The sequence below is a fragment of the Juglans regia genome, chromosome 1 (assembly GCF_001411555.2).
Source record: "Juglans regia cultivar Chandler chromosome 1, Walnut 2.0, whole genome shotgun sequence".
NCBI classification, from domain to species: Eukaryota; Viridiplantae; Streptophyta; class Magnoliopsida; order Fagales; family Juglandaceae; genus Juglans; species Juglans regia.
The window spans coordinates 18,207,642-18,228,250 of NC_049901.1; the positions used below are offsets into that span (position 1 = coordinate 18,207,642).

A 20,609-nucleotide genomic window follows, 5' to 3' on the forward strand; every position below is an offset into this window, starting at 1 on the left:
AGTTTGAAGATTTTTTCATTGTGTGCGTATTCATTGATTTTGATGTAATGAAATTTGTTTGCAATTTAATTAAAAAAAATAAAGAAGAAGAAGAAATCTTTCCCAACACGACAAGGTACACTAGCATTTAGAAATTTTACCAACGGCAGTGTGAAAAAATGTTTAGCTGGGCCAATGGGCTTGAATGGGTTGGGTTTGTGGGCTTGAAACGCTCTAATTTGGAGCAGGTCCAGCCCCCATACCAAAATCCAAAACGCAACTACTGTCTCAAACCCTAATTTATGCATACACTTGGCACTTCCTATAAGTACATGCTCTGCATTTCGTAGGATTTTCTTAGGTCCAAAACCATAGCGATGTTTTTGTCACTCTCTCTCTCTGTTTCATGCTCGCTGCTTTGTTGTCAATGTGGCTTTTTTTTCTCCAAATAAAGTGCATTTTGTAGAATAGAGTTTCTAATCTGGTTGTTGTTCCCGGAATCTGATTAACAAACCCCTTGCCTGTCTCAGCACTTTCCCTTCCCAATCACTCTTATTTTACTGTTTTTTTTCCTTTATTAATTGTAAGAATATCCACGATTTGATGGACTTTGGTTATAATAATATTATTTATAAAAATAATATTATTTATAAAAATATTCTTTAAAATATGATTGTATAAAATCTCACTCAGATTTTAATGTCTTTGATTTATATATATATATATATATATATATATATATATATATATATATATATATATATAGACTTTTGAGGAGGGAGAGTTTCAAATCCAAGACTTCCATTTTGGAAACTTGGCCAGAGGCCACGTTCTGATTGTTACATATACGGATTCTTTAAATTTTTTTCAATTTTCAATTTTAGTTTAGGAAAAATCAATTAGAGAACTTTTATTTATTTTTCTTTAATCAAATACAAAGAATTTAAATAAATCAATACATCAGGAAAAACATTCCATTCATTGATGAGTTTGTTTGTTTTTTTTTATTATTATTATCGGATGTCTTTTAATTGTTTTGGGGCCATAGGAAAAACTAAACTCTATTTATCTGCTTTTTGTGTGGCGAAGAATGAGATATAGCCGTTCCCAGTCTCAATCTCTCACAACCAATATCTGATTCTCACACACATCCTCCAAACACAGCAAAACTCCATTGACAGACATTCACTACCACTGTCAGCAAGCAGCAGCCATGGCCAACATGCTCATGTCCTCCTCCAAACCCTTCGTCATAGCCTCTGCCTCTCTCTCCTCTTCCACCACCAAACCCAAACTCTCCATTCCCCAACTCCCACTTCCCAACCTCACAATCAAGCCCTCCAAATTCTTCACCCTCTCCTCCTCCACTCTCAAATCCCTCTCCCTCGTGGCCGCCACCTCCCTCGCCCTTGCCCCTCCCTCCCTTGCCGTCGAGATTGAAAAGGCCGCTCTCTTCGACTTCAACCTCACCCTCCCCATCATCGTGGCCGAGTTCTTGTTCCTACAGTTCGCCCTCGACAAGCTCTACTTCTCTCCTCTGGGAAAATTCATGGATGACAGAGACGCAGCCATTAGAGAGAAGCTGAACAGCGTGAAGGACACATCGGGAGAGGTGAAGCAGCTGGAGGAGCAAGCCGCGGCCGTCATGAAGGCCGCCAGGGCCGAGATATCGGCAGCCCTCAACAAGATGAAGAAGGAGACGCAGGCAGAGGTGGAGCAGAAGCTGGCCGAGGGCAGGAAGAAAGTGGAGGCGGAATTGCAGGAGGCTTTGGTCAGTTTGGAGCTGCAGAAGGAAGAGACCCTGAAGGCCCTTGATTCCCAGATTGCTGCTCTCAGTCGGGATATCGTAAATAAGGTCCTTCCCACTGCCTAATTTTGGCAATTATGGAAAACCCAGGAAAGGAGGTTGGATTAGTGACTTACTTCTCTTCTATATAATCTGTCATTTCCATGCATATTTTACATTGTACTGAAATATTTGGATTGTGTTCATCAAAACATTTGATCAATGGTTGCTTTCCATGCCTTTTCATCCTTTGTATTGTTCATCAAAAGAAGATAACTACTGTAAGCCCGAAATAATATTCAATTTGATTTAATGCTTCTTATTGATGGAAAAATAACAAATTAGTAAGAAGACGAACTAAAACCATTTGGTATGTAAAAGCACTAAAGATTTCTAGAGAACAAAACCTGAATAAGCAACCAAAACCAAGCACCTTGAATCAATTACATCTGTACAGAGATCCCTCGTTGAGGTATATGAATATTATGTTTCTTATTCGTCATGTTGCATAGAATGAATTTCAGAGATTTTAAGAATTTCCTCGCCTTCCCATCGACACGACTTTCCTTTGCCAAAGTTTCACATGAAGAAAGTGAGATCAGCTCAACGAAGTACAGAGAACTTTGATTATGTAGTTGTGTTCATTGTGATTTCTCAGTAATTAAGAATCGTTAGCTACAAACTAGCCTTCCACACCTCGCCCCGGTAATTTCCCACTTCCAACCACGTCGCCAAGTAACACACTCCGGTGGAGCTATTTCTTGTTAGCAAGATAGATGCCAGACAAAATGGCGACCCCAGCAACTGCAACACCAAGAGATGTGAGGATATTCAGAGTTGAAATAGCTGGTTTTTGTGGTGGCATTGTCAAAAGATCCTTCACCTGCAAGAAAAAATTGGATAGACTCTCAAAGCTTTGAGGTTAGATAATGGAAAAGCTACTTCAATACAACGAAGCACTATTTCCCATTTAAAATAAGACATGGCATGCCAAAATAACTGGCCTCTCTATAGAATACCGATATGAAACGCTAATGGACTGGTTTTAAAGGGCATATCATAAGAAAGAAATTCTTGGGGGGAAAAAAGACCAACCCCAATAGGCTGCTTCCAATTCTTTTTTATTCCTTGCAGATGTCCCTTCCCAACAACTGCTACGACTAAGCTGTTCTGACTAGCAATTCTTAGTAATCTGGACGACATGTACCTTGAAACACATAACGTTTGCCCCCAAAAGAAAAAAGAAGTTGCCCTTAGAGAAATTGTTAAATATTAATTACCATAAAAAAACAAATGCAGAACCATGAATTTCTTCATGTATAACATGGTTTTTGCTACTTTTGAGTGGAAAGTCTCAAATGTTCACAACCTAGAGTTTTGTATGATCGGTTAAACTGAAACCACTAATCACAGTTTCATTAATATATGAATAAATTGAGAATATGTCCGAGGTAGCAAGACTCTGGTTTGGTTTCACAAACCTTTGAAACCATCTCTCATCTCATCTCATTTTAACATCCAAACACCATTCAAATACAAACATTTTTCAATTTCAAATTTTCATACAAATTTTCCAAACTTTCAAATAAAACAAAAACAATTCACCTTTTTCAAATTCCAAAAAAAAAATTATATTAAAAAAATTATATTCTAACCCTCTTTTAACTTTATACTTTTCTCATTCAACTTTTTCTCTCATTTCCCAAAATCTCATAAAAATCTTAACTCAAACCATTTCACTACTACTCACAAATTATCTCACTATTATTCACAAATTTCTTATCTCATCTCATCTGTGTTACCAAATGAGGCCCAATTCTTTTCATTAAAGAGAATCTCTCAAAACAAAAAGTTGGGAGACTACAACCTTTTCTTTATTATGAAAGAATTAAAGTACTGGGCTACAAGCACAAGTGTGTGGTTCCAATCTTGAAAGCAGCCACTTCATGCAGAAAATTATAGAATAAAAAATAAAAATTCTGAAGTATCAGGCATATCGAAGCCACCCATTACCAATGCCTTAAATGGACCATCACTGGAAAAAAAGTAATTAAGAGTATTAAACTTGAATAACTCGACTTTACTTGTATAAGCTCGTGTAAACTTGAATAACTTTGTATCTATTATTTTGCATAGTCTTATCTCTACATTTATAATGAGAATATTTTAAAGATTGAAAAAGATAAGAGGAGATCATGTTCCTAATACTAAAAGCGTTACCTGAACTTCATGAATATAATTATTTATATACATATATATAAACATCATAAAGATATTAGCAAAAAGTTAAAGTTTGTTTGTCAAAATATGTAGATAAAGTTACTTATCCAAAAAAAAAAAAAAACTGTAGATAAAGTAACAAAAAAAAAATATAAATAATCTATTTATCTAAATGGAGCAGCTCATGAACAAGCTCGAGCTCACTCGAATATTAAATGATTTGTTCACGAACATAAAATCCAACTCAATGAAAAGCTCGAGGTCAACTTGTGTTTGAATAAAAATTAAATAAATGAGGCTTGACCACCCACTACTCGCTCGAACTAGACTCATTCACACTAAATCAGTCCTTCCATTAGTAATCCATTAATAATCTGTTAAAATGTCGTATTAGCACCAATCACTGAGTGCCGCGTGTCATTTAAAAAATAAATATGAAAAATAAAAACCTAGACAGACCCAGGAACGCTTGGGTTGTCTAGTGCAACTCTGGTTGACGCCTAGATTGGCACCCAAGTGTCCTAGGCAGTGCCTAGATGCATCCAAGTAGTCACACCTAGATCAAGCCAGGCTATCTATGTTTTTTTCTCATATATTTTTTTAATTTTCTTAAAGGTACATGACATCTAGTGATTGGTGCTGACATGACATTTCAACAAAGTATTAATATATTGGGATTTACTATACATCAACTACTATTCACTCTCACACTCCACACCTATAGCTTTTTCATAGGGTGTGGAAGTGTTTTTCATAGGATATGGGAGTATTTTTCATAGGGTGTGGGGTGGTGAGTAGTGGCTAATGAGAAGAATTTTTCTTAAACGTATTACCAATGAAACAACTGATTTGATCAAAGTTTAAAGCACAATGAGTAAAGATTTCAAAAATAGAGTATATAGGGACTAATATTTCCAGAAAGCAGACGTCAGAGACTATTTTAAAAGCTAAACCTTTACGATATCTCAAAATTATTTCACCATAGATTTAAATTCTTTATTCCATCTCACTTGTAATGTTTAACTAGGACAAAGCAATTTATATCATGATATCATCTTTTGACATAAACGACTATTTTTTATAGCCTAAATGAAGGTAAAAGATACTAACTTATCTCGCTCATGTACAAGGGTCTCCATTAAAGTGGGGAACTCCTTGCTCATTTCTTGAATAACAAGAGTCAGCATGTCAACATCATCCATTTCCTTTAACTGAAGATAAGAAAAAACAAATAACAATTAACTAAACTTAGAAACATAAAATGAATGCCCCTTTTCTAGATGCATATGGGTAGATATCATTTGCTACTTCTGCGAATTACGATAAATATGAATATACGAAAACTACTAATGTCAATAAAAAATGAAGATAGGAGAGCTCACCATTCTATTTAGATCTTCAGAGCTTGGTAAAAATACTGCTTGAAAAAACAAGGAGTAGAGTAGTTTTATCTTATGCCACAATGGCATTTTTGCCCAAGTCCTTCGTACTGTAATCTGCTTCAGCCAGTTTCAGTCATACAAAATTAGTCCTTAACTTGATAAAAAAAAGGAGGGTGGGAGTTCCCCATCAAGCTTTGACATGAAAGTGCATTAGATTAAAGATAGACAAGTCTTACTGCTGAATATTCAAATACCTGTCGCAAAAGAATCAATAAAATAAATAATCAATTCAAATTTTGATTTCAATTCTAGAGTGTAGTAGATATTTTGTTTGGTATACTTTATGTGTACTTGGGCTATGCCTATTCGTGATAATAAAATTCTTATTAATTACAAAAAAATAATAATAATAATTTCAAAACAGCCAGCATATATGCAAAGAAACTAATCCCCAAAGCCAAAAAATAAATAAATAAATAACACTCAACGCACAAGCAAACTCATCCACACAATAAGGTTGATTCCAAAGAGGATGAATAAAAGATTTAGGTAGCTAACGGCAGATCATTGAAGAACTTACAAAAAAACTGGGGAGTGTACAAGTTGTAAATGACTTCAATGTTCATTTGAAAATAAAATTATAGAAGTGCCATAAATTTTGCAAAAGCAAGAATAGAAGTAATCCACCGACAATTTTCGACTTCATAATAAATTTCTTGACTAGACATTTATGGAGAGAGAGAGATGCTTGATATGGCCCTTGGGCGGGCCTGCAACAAGCTACTCAAACAGAAAGCAAAGCATGTAATAACCAGAAAGCGCACCAGATTCTTTTAAAAGGATTAAATCTCATGCCCTAGCTTTCAGGGATTTTATGACGTGTTTCTTTTTCACAAAGAGAATTGTTACATTCTTGGAAATAAAATATGACTAGCAACATACTCAGAAACAAAATCAGGTATTCATCCATGGAAACAGTTGTAAGGAATATATAAATATTCACCTTAAGGGTGAAATGTACCACGGTAGAACAGGAATTCAGTAGTGAGGGGTAGAATGGGTTGGGTTTACGTGGGTTTTGGACCTTAGGGTTGATATGATAAACACCAAAACAAGAGAAAGAGAGAGGAAGAAGAAAACAGAAAAGAATAGCGGCAGGTGTGGTAATAGGGTGGGCTGAAGCAGAAAGATGATCCATGGACCAATTCCACTAACAAACACTCAAAGCAAAAATACCTTACCTGCACCGGAAGGTCCCCCAGAATCACCCTGCCCCCATATTTCATTGCTTCTTCATACGCCACACGAAACTCTGAACCAGGAAAAACCTCGAGCTTACTAGCAATCTACTGGGAAAAAAATGAAAACAGTTTAGAGCATAGAATGTAAAACATCCTATTTAAGAAATTATGAAATGTTTAATGAGGAAGTATGGAGCATTTAAGTCTTGACTCTTTCTCTCTGTACACTTTCTGTTTTTTTTCGTTTCTGGCTGGTGATGCTGTTCATGGGAGGTTGAGTGAGTGATTCATTGCAAGTTTGAGATCGCATTCAAGCATGCCGAATGCTGTTGCTATCGATCATAGGATTTTTGAGGTTGCTAGAGAAGGCAATGGGTGACTATCACAGAGACGGGGTGGAAGTTGGTGAGAAGTCTTCATCTGGAGTTAGCCACAGCACGGTGGTTCACCAAAGCTCTGGAAGACTGCTTGAAGACGGGAAGGAGAGAGTTTTATTCAGCTCATAGAGATGAGGACATGGGCCTCATAGCTCAAAGGTGCGTTAACTCTCAAGGGGCATTCATGTCGTTGGTGGAGTTTAGAATGGGGGGGCGGAGAAACAGTATCCTCATTCCTGAAGGGAGGGATGGGAGGGGGTGGAGAAAACTAGTGGAGGTGTTGAGGGAGATCAGCTTCGCAGTTGGCCCTATGATGGTTATGACGTCGGAAGCTCATCCCCCGACATCGTATCTAGATGCTGTAAAAAATCTTCAAGGGTTTCAAACCCTTCCCATCAACTTGTAAGATGGAGAGGAGAGGTGCTACTGCAATTTGGAGACGGAGTGGCCTCAGTTGAGGTAGTGGGTCAGAGCTTGGAGGGGGCTAACAGAGATATTGTCGATCTTAATAAGGAAAGCCTTCTACAGGTCGTGATAGAGATGCAGAAACAAATAGAAGATTTGAAGGCAAACTTAAATGACATAAAACGGTGCGTTGAAAGAGAGGTAGAGGTGGGAGTGGGAGCGGGCCTAGGGAAAAGGGCTATGGTAGGGCTTATGGGCCAGCTGAATGGGCCCAGAATTAATGTGCAGGCCTTAGGAAGAAACAGGGAAGTTGGGCCTTGGTTTCAACCGAAACTAAAGAGGCCTGTTTGGAGGAGACGTGTATCGTCTGCCTCAGGCTCGTCGAAGAGTGGGCCTCAGCCACCATCGCTGGCGAAGAGCCAGGTGGCCCCGACAAAGGCAGTGACACCTTTGATGGTGGCTACGGTGCCGGATTCCGGTCTCGGGAAAGCGCTCGATAGGTCTCGAGGTCCGTTTTAGGACTCCCCGACAATTGCCGGTAAAGCGACGGCTACAAAAACGCCGATGATGCTTTTGCCTGTAGCTGAGGCTCAGAGCTGTAAGGTCTCTTCCTATGAAGAGATGCTTGAGATGGGGGGGATTATGGTAAGCTAAAAACTGCCGATAGTGGAGGAGTCTTTGCCATTGTGCGACGCTAATGTGGCTTCAGCCAGCCAGAAGGTGCCGATTTGCATGGTGGGAGAGTCTCCTCCCCAGACGGAGGCCCATGGCCATCCCAAGGTTCATCTAGATAGTATAGTGGCAGGAAGTCTTAGTTTTGAAGCTCATCCTGGGGCTGAGGGGGCAAGGGCAGAGGTGATTGATGATTGGCTTTCTCAAAGTGAGGTAATGATGGTCCCTAAGACTCAATCTCCTATTAGTAATGTTGTAGTTGCATGGGAGGGCAAGAATTTATTTGGGGAGGAATAAAGGGTGACTCCTAACCTACAGTGGGCTTCCAGTGATGGGGAACCGATACCGTTAAACTGTGTGCTACTAGATGAGTCGAATGTTTCGGATTGGGTGTTTCAAAAGGTGAAGGATTTGCATCACTGGATAGGCATGGAATGTGGGGGCTATGAAAAGCAGTTTATGGCTTTACTTACTGCAATTGGGGAGGATCATACACAATCTAAAAAATCAGGGTCGAAAAAACAGCGGGAATTCAAGCGCCTAACTTGGTCTTTGAATTATGAAGGAAGCTCAAGCCGTGAAAAATCCAAAGGGAAAGGGCTTGCTTATCCTTTATGAAGCCAAAAATTGTGTCTTGGAACGTCTGCGGGTTAAATGAGGCGAAGAAGCGGCTTCGCATAAAAAACTTGTTGCGAGAATGGAGGGTGGATATAGTATGTTTACAAGAAACTAAATTGAAAAGTGTTTCTCGAAGTTTAATTTGAAGCATTTGGAGTTGCACTTAAGCGGATTGGGCTTATCTAGCTTTGAATGGAGCTTCGGGTGGAATCATAGTGGGATAAAAGAGTTGTTGAGAAAATGGAGGAGTTTGTGGGGGAGTATACAGTGGCATGCTCTTTTAATAGCGTGACAGATAACTTTGTGTGGGCTTTAGCAGGTTTATACGGTCCAAATGTAGACAATGATAGATGTTTCTTATGGGAGAAACTCGCTGGGTTACATAGCTAGTGGGAGCTTCCTTGGTGTATAGGAGGAGATTTTAATGTAATCAGATTTCCTAGAGAACGATCGGAAGAGAGTTGGCTGCGCCCAACAATGACAGAGTTCTCAAATTGCATCTTTGATTTAACCATGTTGGATATTTCTCTACTAGGGGATTCATTCACTTGGTCGAATAATCAGACACGGTCATGGCTAGACAAATTCCTAATTTCACCGGAATGGGAGGTGCACTATCCGGAAGTGTGCCAAAAAAGGCTGTCATGTCTTTTTGCTCGGACCATTTTCCTATACTGTTGGATTGTGGTGGTGTTCGAAGCAGGCATCGATACTTTAAGTTTGAAAACATGCGGTTGAAAAGTGAAGGTTTTGTGGATAGGGTTAGGCAATGGTGGTCTTCTTATCAGTTCCATGGTAATCCCTCATAAATCCTAACTTGTAAGCTAAAAGTTTTGAAAAATGACCTTAAACTTTGGAATTCACAATCCTTTGGAGATATTGGGGAGCGAAAAAAATCCATGGTGGAGGAGTTACAACAGTTTGAACAGATATTGGAGGCTAGAGCCCTTTTACCAGATGAGCTACTGCGCAAGTCATAATTGGTTGCAGAATTAGAAAGAACACCATCCTTCGAGAAAATTTCTTAGCACCAGAAGTCGAGAGCTTTGTGGCTGAAAGAAAGGGACCGGAGTACTGAGTTTTTCCATAGAGTTGCTAACTCTTATAAAAGAACCAATACCATTGATATGCTGAACATTAATGGTATGGAATGTAAGGAGGCCCCCGTAATTCGTGACCATGTGGTGGACTTCTATGATCAACTGTTAACAGAGCGTGTGGAATGGAGACCAAAGCTGGATGGTCTTGTTTTTTACACTATTGGGTTTTTTCCAATCTTGCTGGGAGGTGGTAAAAGTGGACATTATGAATGTGTTTCAAGAAGTATCCTTGGTTGGAAAGTTTAAGTGGTGGAGGTTAAGGATGTTCGACCCATTAGCCTTGTGAATGGAGTGTATAAAATTATATCCAATGATCTTGCTAATAGACTGGAGGCGGTTTTAGGCAAGATTATTTCGAAACCAAAAAATGCATTTGTTAAGGGGTGACAAATTTTGGATTCAATCCTTATAGCGAACGAGGCCTGGATAGCAGATTAAAGACTGGCTCCACAGATATTATTTGTAAATTAGATATGGAAAAGGCATATGACTATGTCAATTGGGATTTCTTCCTATATTTGTTGGGGAGATGTGGCTTTGGGCCTAGGTGGCGTAATTGGATTAGGTGGTGCATTTCCACAGCCAAATACTCAGTATTGATTAATGGTTGTCCTACCAGCTTCTTCAGTAGCTCTCGAGGTCTAAAACAAGGAAATCATTATGGAGGCTTGAGTAGGATCACATCGGCGGCGGTTACGCACGGATTTGTGACTGGATTTCCGATTGGTGATCCCAATAGGGGTATTATTACTTTGTCTCATTTACTTTTTGCAGATGATACACTCATATTCTGTGAGGCAGATCAAAACTAGTTGAGGGCATTGAAGGCTTTGTTACTATGCTTTGAAGTAGCGTCAGGCTTGAAAGTAAATTTTGACAAGTAAAAGTTAGTGCCAGTGGGGAACGTGAGTAATACTAGGCAGCTAGCTAGTATTCTTGGATGCAAGATAGCCTCTCTTCCTATTACCTATCTAGGATTGTCATTGGGGGCAGCAGCAAGGGCCTCATCCATATGGGATTCAGTCATAGAGAAGATAGGAAGGAAATTGGCAGGGTGGAAAAGATTGTACTTGTCGAAAGGTGGCCGTTTGACTCTTATCAAGAGTACACTTTCTAACTTACCTACATACTTTCTACCTTTGTTTCAGTTGCCTACCAGGGTAGCAGCTCGAATTGATAAACTGTACCATGATTTCTTATGAGGTGGGCTAGGGAATGAATTCAAATTTCACCTGGTCAGCTGGGATAAAGTGTGTACAACACTCTCGTCTGATGGTTTGGGTATAAAAAATCTGAGAACTTTCAATCGGGCCCTACTTGGAAAGTGGTTATGGAGGTATAATAACGAGACAAAAGCCTTATGGAAGCTGGTGATTGACTGTAAATATGGAAGCATGTGGGGGGGATGGTGTACTGAAGAGGTGTACGGGGCTAGAGGTGTGGGAGTTTAGAAACACATCAGGAAGGGGTGGGGGGACTTTAGTAGCCATTCTAAATTGGTGTTCGGGAGGGGTTCTCGCATTAAGTTTTGGAATGACATATGGCGTGGGAATGAGGTCCTAGAGGATACATTTCCAACTATTTTTCAGTTGGCATGCAACCAAGAAGCTTCAATAGAAGGCCTTATACTTCTAACAGGGGACCAAGTGCAGTGGAACGTCACATTTAGTAGAGCGGCGTAAGACTGGGAAGTGGACACCTTTGAGGCTTTTTCAGCTTTCTATATTTTGTGAAGCCGAATGGATAGCAAGTCGATAGGTTGTGGTGGACACCTTTGAGGCTTTTTCAGCTTTCTATATTCTGTGAAGCCGAATGGATAGCAAGTCGATAGGTTGTGGTGGACTCCTACGGGTGAATGCATTTTCTCAGTTTGATCCTTTTATAAGTCCCTTTCCCAAGTCGCCAACACCCCGTTCCCATAGAGGAGAATCTAGAGAAATAAGGCGCCTCCGAAAGTGATCTTCTTTACTTGGACAGCAGCGTTGGGAAAGATTCTAACTACCGACAATCTGAAGAAGCGCCCGTTTAGTTATTCTAGACTAGTGTTGTTGTGCAAGAGATCTGGCGAGACAATGAATCACCTTTTGCTACATTACGAGACTACTAGAGCTTTATGGGTTGAAGTATGTAGCTGGATAGAGTTAGCCATTGTTAAGCCTGCAACGGTAGTAGCTCTATTGGCCAGCTGGACACTTCCGAGAGGAGTTCAACAAATCAAGGCGGTGTGGAATATGATCCTGATCTGTATCATGTGGTGTATATGAGAGCGCAACAATCGGACTTTTGAAAACAAAGAGCGGTCTCCAGAGGAACTTAGAACGGTTTTTTTTCAGTACTTTATTTCTATGGGCCATTACTTTAGATTTTAATAGCCTGACTTTTCATGACTTTCTAGTTTCCCTTACTTCGACCTAGATAGGTCTTATCTCTTGTATACCATCTTATGTACTTAGGCTTCGCCTATCTTTATTAATATATCTTTGATTACTTATAAAAAAAAAATGAGGAAGTGAGTAGAACACTGTGACTGAGATGCAAGCGAGCAGAACACGGTGTGACTGAGATGCATTCTCTTTTATTATTGTTGTGATGATCGAGATGCAAATTAAGAAATAGAAGCATGCCTTGGCAAGAAACCAGCTGTAAAGTATTCCAAAGATGTTATGCTTTTTCTTCCACATGTCTAACATTTCTCCCATGGTCGGTACCTGTAGAACTAACAATGAGCATACAAACATGTAGAATCTTGGACGCTAAAATTGAAGAAACTGGATAGCCAAAAAAGCGTGTTCAACAAATTATAACCAGCCATCAGAGAAATACGGGGTTGTCTCTTGAGTTTTTTTTTTTTAATAAGCAAGTAGCCTCAAGCCAAACAAAAATAGTCGAAAAATTTAATGATTTAATAATTACGCAACCCAATAACAAAGGCAAAGAGCCCAAATACGATAATTTCCTAGCAAGCACACATGCGTTAGAATGTGCACACGTGTGTCCGTATAAAAACAACAAACACACCACACTAGAGTGTGCTGAAAAAAGAACTACAAAAGCAATATAAAGACCATTACTCAGAGCTTAGCAGTGGATTGGCACATGGGGGGGGGAGGGGGGAGGGAAGGGGCAGGGTGAGAGATAGAGAGTGAGTGCAGGTCAAATCTATAATTAGGAAAAAAAATTTAAAAACCACACCAGAAATCTACAGAGCATCCAATACACTGACCTTTATATTCTGAGGGGCAAGCACTGCAACACGGCTTGAGCATAGTTCTAAGAAAACAACCTGTAGTCAAGAAACACATATTTGTTAATGTACACAAACTTCAAATCAAATATTCCAGATGTTTACGTCTACAAAACAATACTAATGCAGGAAGTCGACCTGCAAAATGAACCATCCATCAATCAAATGATTTTAACGAGTTCTGATAGAGAGAGAACCTGTGGTTTCAAAAAACTGATTACAGCTTGTACTTCTCTGCATGATTCCTGCAACGCACATGGAAAAAACTGATTACAGCTTGTACTTCTCTGCATGATTCCTGCAACGCACATGGAAAACTCAGCATATCTATTGATTCTTTATATTCATAAGAACAGCGCCATGGATAACCCACCCCTCAGTAATTTTTACAAGCAAATTTCTACTACAATTGAATGTAAAATAACCTTTTGACTCTTCCACAGTAGGGTAAGGTCAGTACAAGATAATTGTAATTATCTGTTTCACTAATACACAATCTAGTCCTTTTGAGTACATTTAAAGGAAGAGACCCCTTATCCATAGCTTCGTCTTTAGCTTACAACGTTTTTGTATCATTCGCACGCATAAACCTAGAGGATGTTATTTCTTCTCGGACACTTTAAATGAATACGTATGAATGAATAAACATAACATTACACACACACCCACCCACCCACACACGTTTGATTATACATCACTCTCATACATCACTGTAGACAATCAAACTCTTAACAAAAGCAATCTTAATGGAAAAGAAAGCAATGTAAAAAGTTAATGAAATTTCATAGATATGTTGATCCAATCATTGGAAGTTTAATCCAATGTAAGATGGCATCTAGAATTTTCTTGACAGCCAAACATTAACCAATTAAGAATTCTCTTGCCTGCTAAACAGAGTGTAAGGGATTTCAAGTTTTGTTGTCATGGTGTCGAGATGGGCAATGGTTTTTAACTGAAACAAGCAAAACGGTGCGTTGGGGGTGATATTTTAAGTGATGCACTGCATTTTGGGAGGGTTAAATGAAGCTGTGCGTTTTGTGGCAAGAAACGGTATTAACAGAATGAAAGTTGAAACGGGGCATTTTGGGGATTAAATGAAACGGTGCGTTTCAAGCGTAGTAGGAGCTGCGCGGGAAGAGATTTATACGATGCATTTTTACAATGCAATAAAATGACTGTGTTTTACCTTGTAGCTTAGAAAGTACAAAAGCTGAAACAATTGTAGAGGACTCTCGTTTAGACTTGTTGATAATTGAAGTTTTCTTCTCTGGAGGTTGGACGTTCCTTGAAAGCCTCTTCCAAGAATCAAGATTTGGATTCTTGGGTTTCTTTCTAATTTCTTGTTCTGTGTTTTTTGAGTTTCTGCATGTTGTTCTTCTTACTTGTGTTCTACGGCTTTGTGTTGTGAATTGAAGGGTACCCGTAACAATTGGTATCAGTTTGAAGGCAATCCTACAATGGCAGAAGGCACACGTTCTGCTACGGTGAAATTACATCAGGAGGCTCTGCAAAGACAATTGGATGAACACCAAAATGCTATACATGGCATTACTAACAGGTTAGACATGCTCACTGATATGATCAAAACTCTGGTAGAAAATCGTCAAGACAAGTAGCCTCACCTGGGGATCGTTTTCATGATGTTATATTGGGTATGAATGAAGAAAGGGTCTCTATACGTCGTGGCATGAGGATAGATTTTCCCCATTTCGATGGGAATAACCCAGATGGTGGATTTTCAAAGCCACCCGATACTTTGATTTTCATCAGACACCTTCAAGTCAGAAGCTTCTTAAGTCATCATATCTTATGGAGGGTGAGGCTCTCATGGTATCAAGATGCCATAGATTGTGGTGTTTTTAATTGGTGGGATTCCTTTGCGAAGGTATTGCAAGTAAGATTTGGGCCAACAGCTTATGATGACCCAATGGAGGCTTTGACACACCTCAAGCAATCCTCATCTATGGTTGTATTGTATAAAGCTCAATTTGAGGCTTTGTCCAATAGGCTTAAAGGATTGTCCAAGAGGCATAAATTGAGCTGCTTTTTAAGGTGGCCTAAAGGATGAGATTCGATTACTAGTAAGAATGCTCTATCCTATTAACTTCAATGCAGCTTTTGAATCGGCAAAAACCCAAGAAGAATACCTATCAGCTGCTAAGGCATCATTTGTTTTTTACAACTCCTCTCAACTCATCTCATCTTATCATTATAACTTTTTCAAATTTCCACACAAAATAAAATAAACAATTCAACTTTTTCAAATCTCAAAATAAAAATAATATTAAAAAAATATATTATAACAATATTTTATTCAATTTTTATCTTTAATCTCAACTCATTTCATCACATTTGCGAAAACAAACGAGGCCTAAGAGGCCATGGAGGAGCAGTGCAGTAAACACTGGCTCAGCTGTGGAAGGGAGTAGGATGCAGAAACCTACTCTACCAAGAAAATTTTCTCTTCCCAAATGGATGAAAAAAGAAAGAAAGACCCATGCTACGATTATGATGAAAAATGGAATCCTGCACGAGTAAGAATCCAAAAGTCTACTTGTTGCAAGTATATGACCCTGTTAATAAGAAGGTAGAAATTGAGGAGTTCAGTGAAGAGATTCATGTGATGGGGGAAGAGACAGTAGCTGAGGATGAAGGGCTAGAAATAACCATTTATGCAATCTTAGAGTGCTCAAATAATAATGCTATGAGATTACTTGGAAGGATAGGGAGTTGTGCAGTTGAAATTTTAGTGGATTCAAGGAGTACACATAACTTCCTAGATACAATAGTGGTGCAGGAAGCAAAGTTAAAGGTTCAGGATGATTTAAATTTACAAGTAAGAGTGGCCAATGGTGATAGATTGTTGAGTAAGGGCAAATGTGAAGAATTGATTGGTTCAGAATTCATTTTCATGTTCTAACCTTAGGTGGCAGTGACATTGTGTTGGGGGTTCAATGATTAAAAACCTTGGGTCCCATTAACTAGGAGTCTCTTTGCATGGACTAAGGTTTGATAGTTTGAAGGTGCAAAATGGGGAAAGCAGTTTGAAGTCTTCTTTGGTAAGACAACAGGGATGGTTTTTACAATTGGTGGTTGGGGAACAAGAGCAAAAACCTGGAAGTCAGGTAAAAGAAGTAGCAGAATTGATTGAGGAGTTTAAGGAGGTGTTTGCAAAACATGTTGGGTTGCCTCCAAGAAGATCTTTTGATCATCATATTCCACTAAAGGATGGAACTGCCCCAGTCTTAGTGAGGCCTTATAGATACCCACACTACCAGAAGACTGAAATAGAGAATATTGTCCAAGATTTGTTAAAATCTGTAGTGAGGCCCAGTCAAAGTCCTTTCTCTTCACTAGTGCTTCTTATAAAAAAATCAAATGGTTCATGGAGAATATGCGTAGATTACTGTGCATTAAATCAAGTAACCATCAGGGACAAGCTTCTCATACCAGTCATTGGTGAATTGCTTGATAAATTATTTGGGGCCAAGGTTTTTTCCAAGCTGGATTTGAGGTCGGGTTATCACCAGATTCAAGTCAAGAAAGGGAACAATGAGAAAACAGTTTTTAGAACTCATGAGAGCCACTATGAGTTCTTAGTAATGCCTTTTGGCCTTACTAATGCCCCAGCTACTTTTCAGGGGTTGACATGCTGATTTACATATGAAATTTGGTGGAGCATTTGGGACATCTCAAATCAGTTTTGGGGGTATTAAAGCAGAGCACAACTCGTATGTAAAGATGTCAAAATGTAAATTTGCAATGGAAGAAGTTGATTATTTGGGTCAAGTCATTTCTGATTGTGGTGTCGAGGCTGGTCCTTCTAAGATTGTTTCCATGATAAAGTGGCCCATTCCCACTTTCTTCGAAGCACTGAGAGGTTTCTTAGGCCTCACAGGCTATTACAGGAAGTTCATAAGAAATTATGGAATAATTGTTGCTCCATTGATAGTGTTGCTAAAGAAAAATTCTTTTAATTGGACTGCAGAAGCATCTCGGGCCTTCCCAACAACTTAAGAATGTTATTACTACACCTCCTGTTCTCAGATTACCTGACTTCTCCAAGAGCTTCACAGTTGAGTATAATGCTTCTGGCGTGGGATTGGGGGTTGTTATCATGCAAGAGGGCCAGCCTATTGCCTTCTACAACAAGGCTTTCAAGGGGAAAGCATTGTTGTTATCTAGTTATGAGAAAGAGTTACTAGCTTTTGTTTCTGCAGTGAGTAAATGGAGACCTTATTAGCTAGGAGGAGTTTTTAAAGTGAAGACTAATCACAGGCCCTTAAGTATTTGTTAGGGTAGAGGGTTGGCACAGAAGCTCAACAAAAGTGGTTGTCCAAATTAATGGGGTATTATTTCACTATTGATTATAAAAGAGGGAAGTAAAATAAAGAGGCAGAAGCAGCTACTTTGGCCTTAATCACTTTTCCAACTCCTGTTTGAATTGAAGAGTTGAAGCAAAGTTATCAACTTTCTCCTACAATCAGTAACATTTATTCTAAGCTTTAAGAGGGCCTGGAGGGTCCAAAACATTATGCATTACAGCAGGGTTTGTTATTGAGAAAGAGAAAGCTTGTAGTGGTTCAGAATTCACCATTCAAGAGTATGGTGTTCATCATGTACATGATAGTCCACAAGCTGGGCTTGTGGGTTATTACAAAACACTGCACAGAGCCAAGATGGACTTTTATTGGGAAGGGATGCACAAAGACAAAAAGAAATTAGTCAGAGAATGTGAGGTGTGTCAGACATGTAAGGATGAAACTGTCCATCCAGCTGGACTTTTGCAGCCACTGCCTATTCCAACCTCTCCATGGTTTAAATATTTCCATGGATTTTATTGAAGTTCTACTCCTTCTAGTGGTTTTACAGTGATCATTACAGTAGTGGATAGACTCACCCAAGTTTCGACATTTCTTTCCTCTTGCACACCCCTATACAGCAAGTAAGGTAGCCCAAATGAAGCGATGCGTTTCGAGCTTAGTAGGAGCCTGTGCGGGAAGAGGTTTATACGATGCGTTTGTATGCGTTTTGTGTAATAAAACGACTGTGTTTTACTTTGCAGCTTAGAAAGTATAAAAGCTGAAACGATTGAAGAGGTCCTAGAGGACACTTGTTCAGACATGTTGATAATAGAAGTTTTCTTTTCTGGAGGTTGGAAGGTTCCTCGAAAGCCTCTTCCAATAATCAAGATTTGGATTCTTGGGTTTCTTTCTCAATTCTTGTTCTGTGTTTCTGAGTCTCTGCGTGTTGTTCTTGTTGCTTGTGTTCTGTGGCTCTGTATTGCGAATTGAAGGACCCGTAACACAGAGACAAAATCCAGCCAAGTAATAAGCAAGAAAGGAATTACCTGAGACACGTGAGCGGTGCCAACCAAGTACACGTCGCAGACACCACCCTTGGCGACGGAATCGCACGTGAGGGACACCACGCTTCTCGAGAGCTCCTCGGGAAGCACTGCCTTCGTCTGATCCAAGGACTCATCCTCGTAACTCGTCGAATCGTCGTCGTCTCCCGATGGCGGCTCCTCCTCGATATTAACGATGCTTTCACTCAAGTTCTCATTGGCGCCAGGGTTCTCGATGTGGACAAAGTCCTCGCCTTTGGCGTTGGCGGACGCGGCGTGGGGGTCCATCGCTGGATGGGACGAGTGGGGTGGTTTCCGACGGTCGAGGGATGAGGCAGAGAAGGTAATTTTGGATTGTCGCGAGGCTGAGAAGTGTACGAGGCTTGCGAGAGTGTGGGCGTTTTGGGCACGACGGACAGAGAGTCTAGCACTGCCAGAGGCGAAGCCGAATAAGCGGAGCGACCCGACCGAGTTTGGTACAGAAACCAGGTGAGTCGGACGAATCATAAAATCAGGAGCAAATGGGTTTAAATTTAGAAAAATTAGAAAAAAAGGGGCGCATGGGTTTAAATAACGGTGCCTTTTACTAGGGGGAAGAGTGGAGCCTCGAATAAGTACTGTTGGGAGAGAGATCCGAGGAAGGGACAAAGCCTAGGACTATGTGATATTATTACAGAAAATGATAGAAATATAATTTTTGAATTCTGCTGTATAATTATTTTTGTATATTTCTTAGGCACTTTGTTGATTTAATTAATTAAAATATTTATTTTATATTAAGAAAAAAAATGATATAACAATCACATTAATGGAATGCGTTAATGAGTGCGTAAAAGTGACTGTACATAAAATTTTTTATAAATATTTAAATAATGATACATTTATAATTTTTTTACAACTACTTTCTAATTCATTTTATAATCTATCAATATAATTGTGTTATTTCATTAAAAAATCCAAATTTACAAAACCATCCTCAATTTCACATAGAGTTATAAAATAAATGTAAAAGAGTGGTAAGAGCATCATTTCTTAATTTTTTATATAATTGTTATTTAAGATGAATATATTTAGGTAGAGTGATAAAATTTTTATCTCACAATAAGATGTGTGGCGTGTATCTTCTTTATACTTAAAGAAAAACGCTGGATGCAAACGCGGGATGCAAGCGGGATGCAAACGCCGCTAACGTGGAAAAAGAAAACAACGTTGTTTAGCTCCATCTCAGACATTGCCCCTTTTCGTTTATGGTTGTGGACAAGACAACCAGGGATTGTTTGGAAGAACCGATGGTATAGTGGGCTTAGCCCGTGACCAGCTCTCCGGTCAAGTGTCTTCAAAATATGACTATGCCTTCTCCTACTGTCTCCCTGAAGCTTTTACTGCATCTACCGGAGTGGGTTTCTTGTCCCTTGGAGAATCTTCTTTGGCAGCATCTCCGGCGTACAAGTTCACTCTCATGTTGACGGATTCTAAAAACCCAAGTTTATACTTCCTGAGGTTGGCAGCCATAATTGTTGTAGGTGTGCCGCTGAGAGTTAGTGCTTTCCAGTACAGGGTTTCTACCATTATAGATGCTGGCAGCATCTTCGACTTCTTCTTGGAGACTTGTTGTTTCCATCGAACAAACGCCTTCTACTTCAGCGAGAAGTGATTTCTCAGACAAGAGAAGGCTGGATATGGGTAAAGATGAACTTGAGGTGGTAGCCTCTGCAGCAGCGACGTCCGAGGATTCGGGGGTGGAGCGTAGGAGCTTGAAAGAGTACTTTGAGCAGTCAAAGGAATTGATAATCAGATCGGACGACCTCGGTGGTTCACACCCTTGGAGTGCGGCTCTCCATTGGCTAATTTTCTCTTGCTTCTACTTTTTCTTGTATTGAGTTGTTATTTTTTTTTATTGACGTGACAATTAAAATTTATTATTCTAAGCGTTGAATGTGCGCCGTTTGCAAATGTCGACTGCCCCTAGCAGAATTGATACTTAAAAGTACCTATAACGTGAACAGTAATAAATAGTAACCGTGAACAGTACTAAATTGGTTTGTGCGTGTGAATGCCAGTGTGCGACGGAGAGGGAATTGAGGTTTGTGGTCGTTGGGTCTACCAGAGGTGGTCGCCGGTTTGAGGTGGTGGAGGTGCGATGGTCTGAGTGGCCACGTACGGCGGCGAAACTGGACAGAAATGGGTAAAATCCATTTCGATTGGGGTACCGTAGGAAAGAGAGAGAGTTGCGCATGG

At 39.6% G+C, this 20,609-nt stretch overlaps 2 protein-coding genes across 4 annotated transcripts; one reads left to right on the forward strand and one right to left on the reverse strand.

Annotated features, from left to right (window-relative positions):
* Nucleotides 1-1,040: 1,040 nt before the first annotated feature.
* On the forward strand, nt 1,041-2,078 carry LOC109020391 (ATP synthase subunit b', chloroplastic). The gene has a single exon (XM_019002841.2). It carries the CDS (start codon nt 1,193-1,195, stop codon nt 1,850-1,852), a length of 660 nt encoding a protein of 219 aa, XP_018858386.1. The 5' UTR covers nt 1,041-1,192; the 3' UTR covers nt 1,853-2,078.
* Nucleotides 1,894-19,035, reverse strand: LOC109020390 (traB domain-containing protein-like). 3 transcript variants are annotated; one of them, XM_035689170.1, is made up of 10 exons: nt 18,375-19,033; nt 13,289-13,322; nt 13,222-13,235; nt 13,004-13,063; nt 12,405-12,488; nt 6,609-6,713; nt 5,368-5,481; nt 5,096-5,196; nt 2,861-2,972; nt 1,894-2,648 (listed from the first exon to the last, which is right to left on the reverse strand). In XM_035689170.1, exons 1-10 carry the CDS (start codon nt 18,876-18,878, stop codon nt 2,520-2,522), a joined length of 1,257 nt encoding a protein of 418 aa, XP_035545063.1. In that variant the 5' UTR covers nt 18,879-19,033; the 3' UTR covers nt 1,894-2,519. The 3 variants fall into 3 exon arrangements, with proteins under 3 accessions (XP_035545063.1, XP_035545061.1, XP_035545064.1); XM_035689168.1 differs by lacking the exon at nt 13,289-13,322 and having other exon boundaries at nt 13,222-13,269; XM_035689171.1 differs by lacking the exons at nt 2,861-2,972; nt 13,289-13,322 and having other exon boundaries at nt 13,222-13,269; nt 18,375-19,035.
* Nucleotides 19,036-20,609: the final 1,574 nt, after the last annotated feature.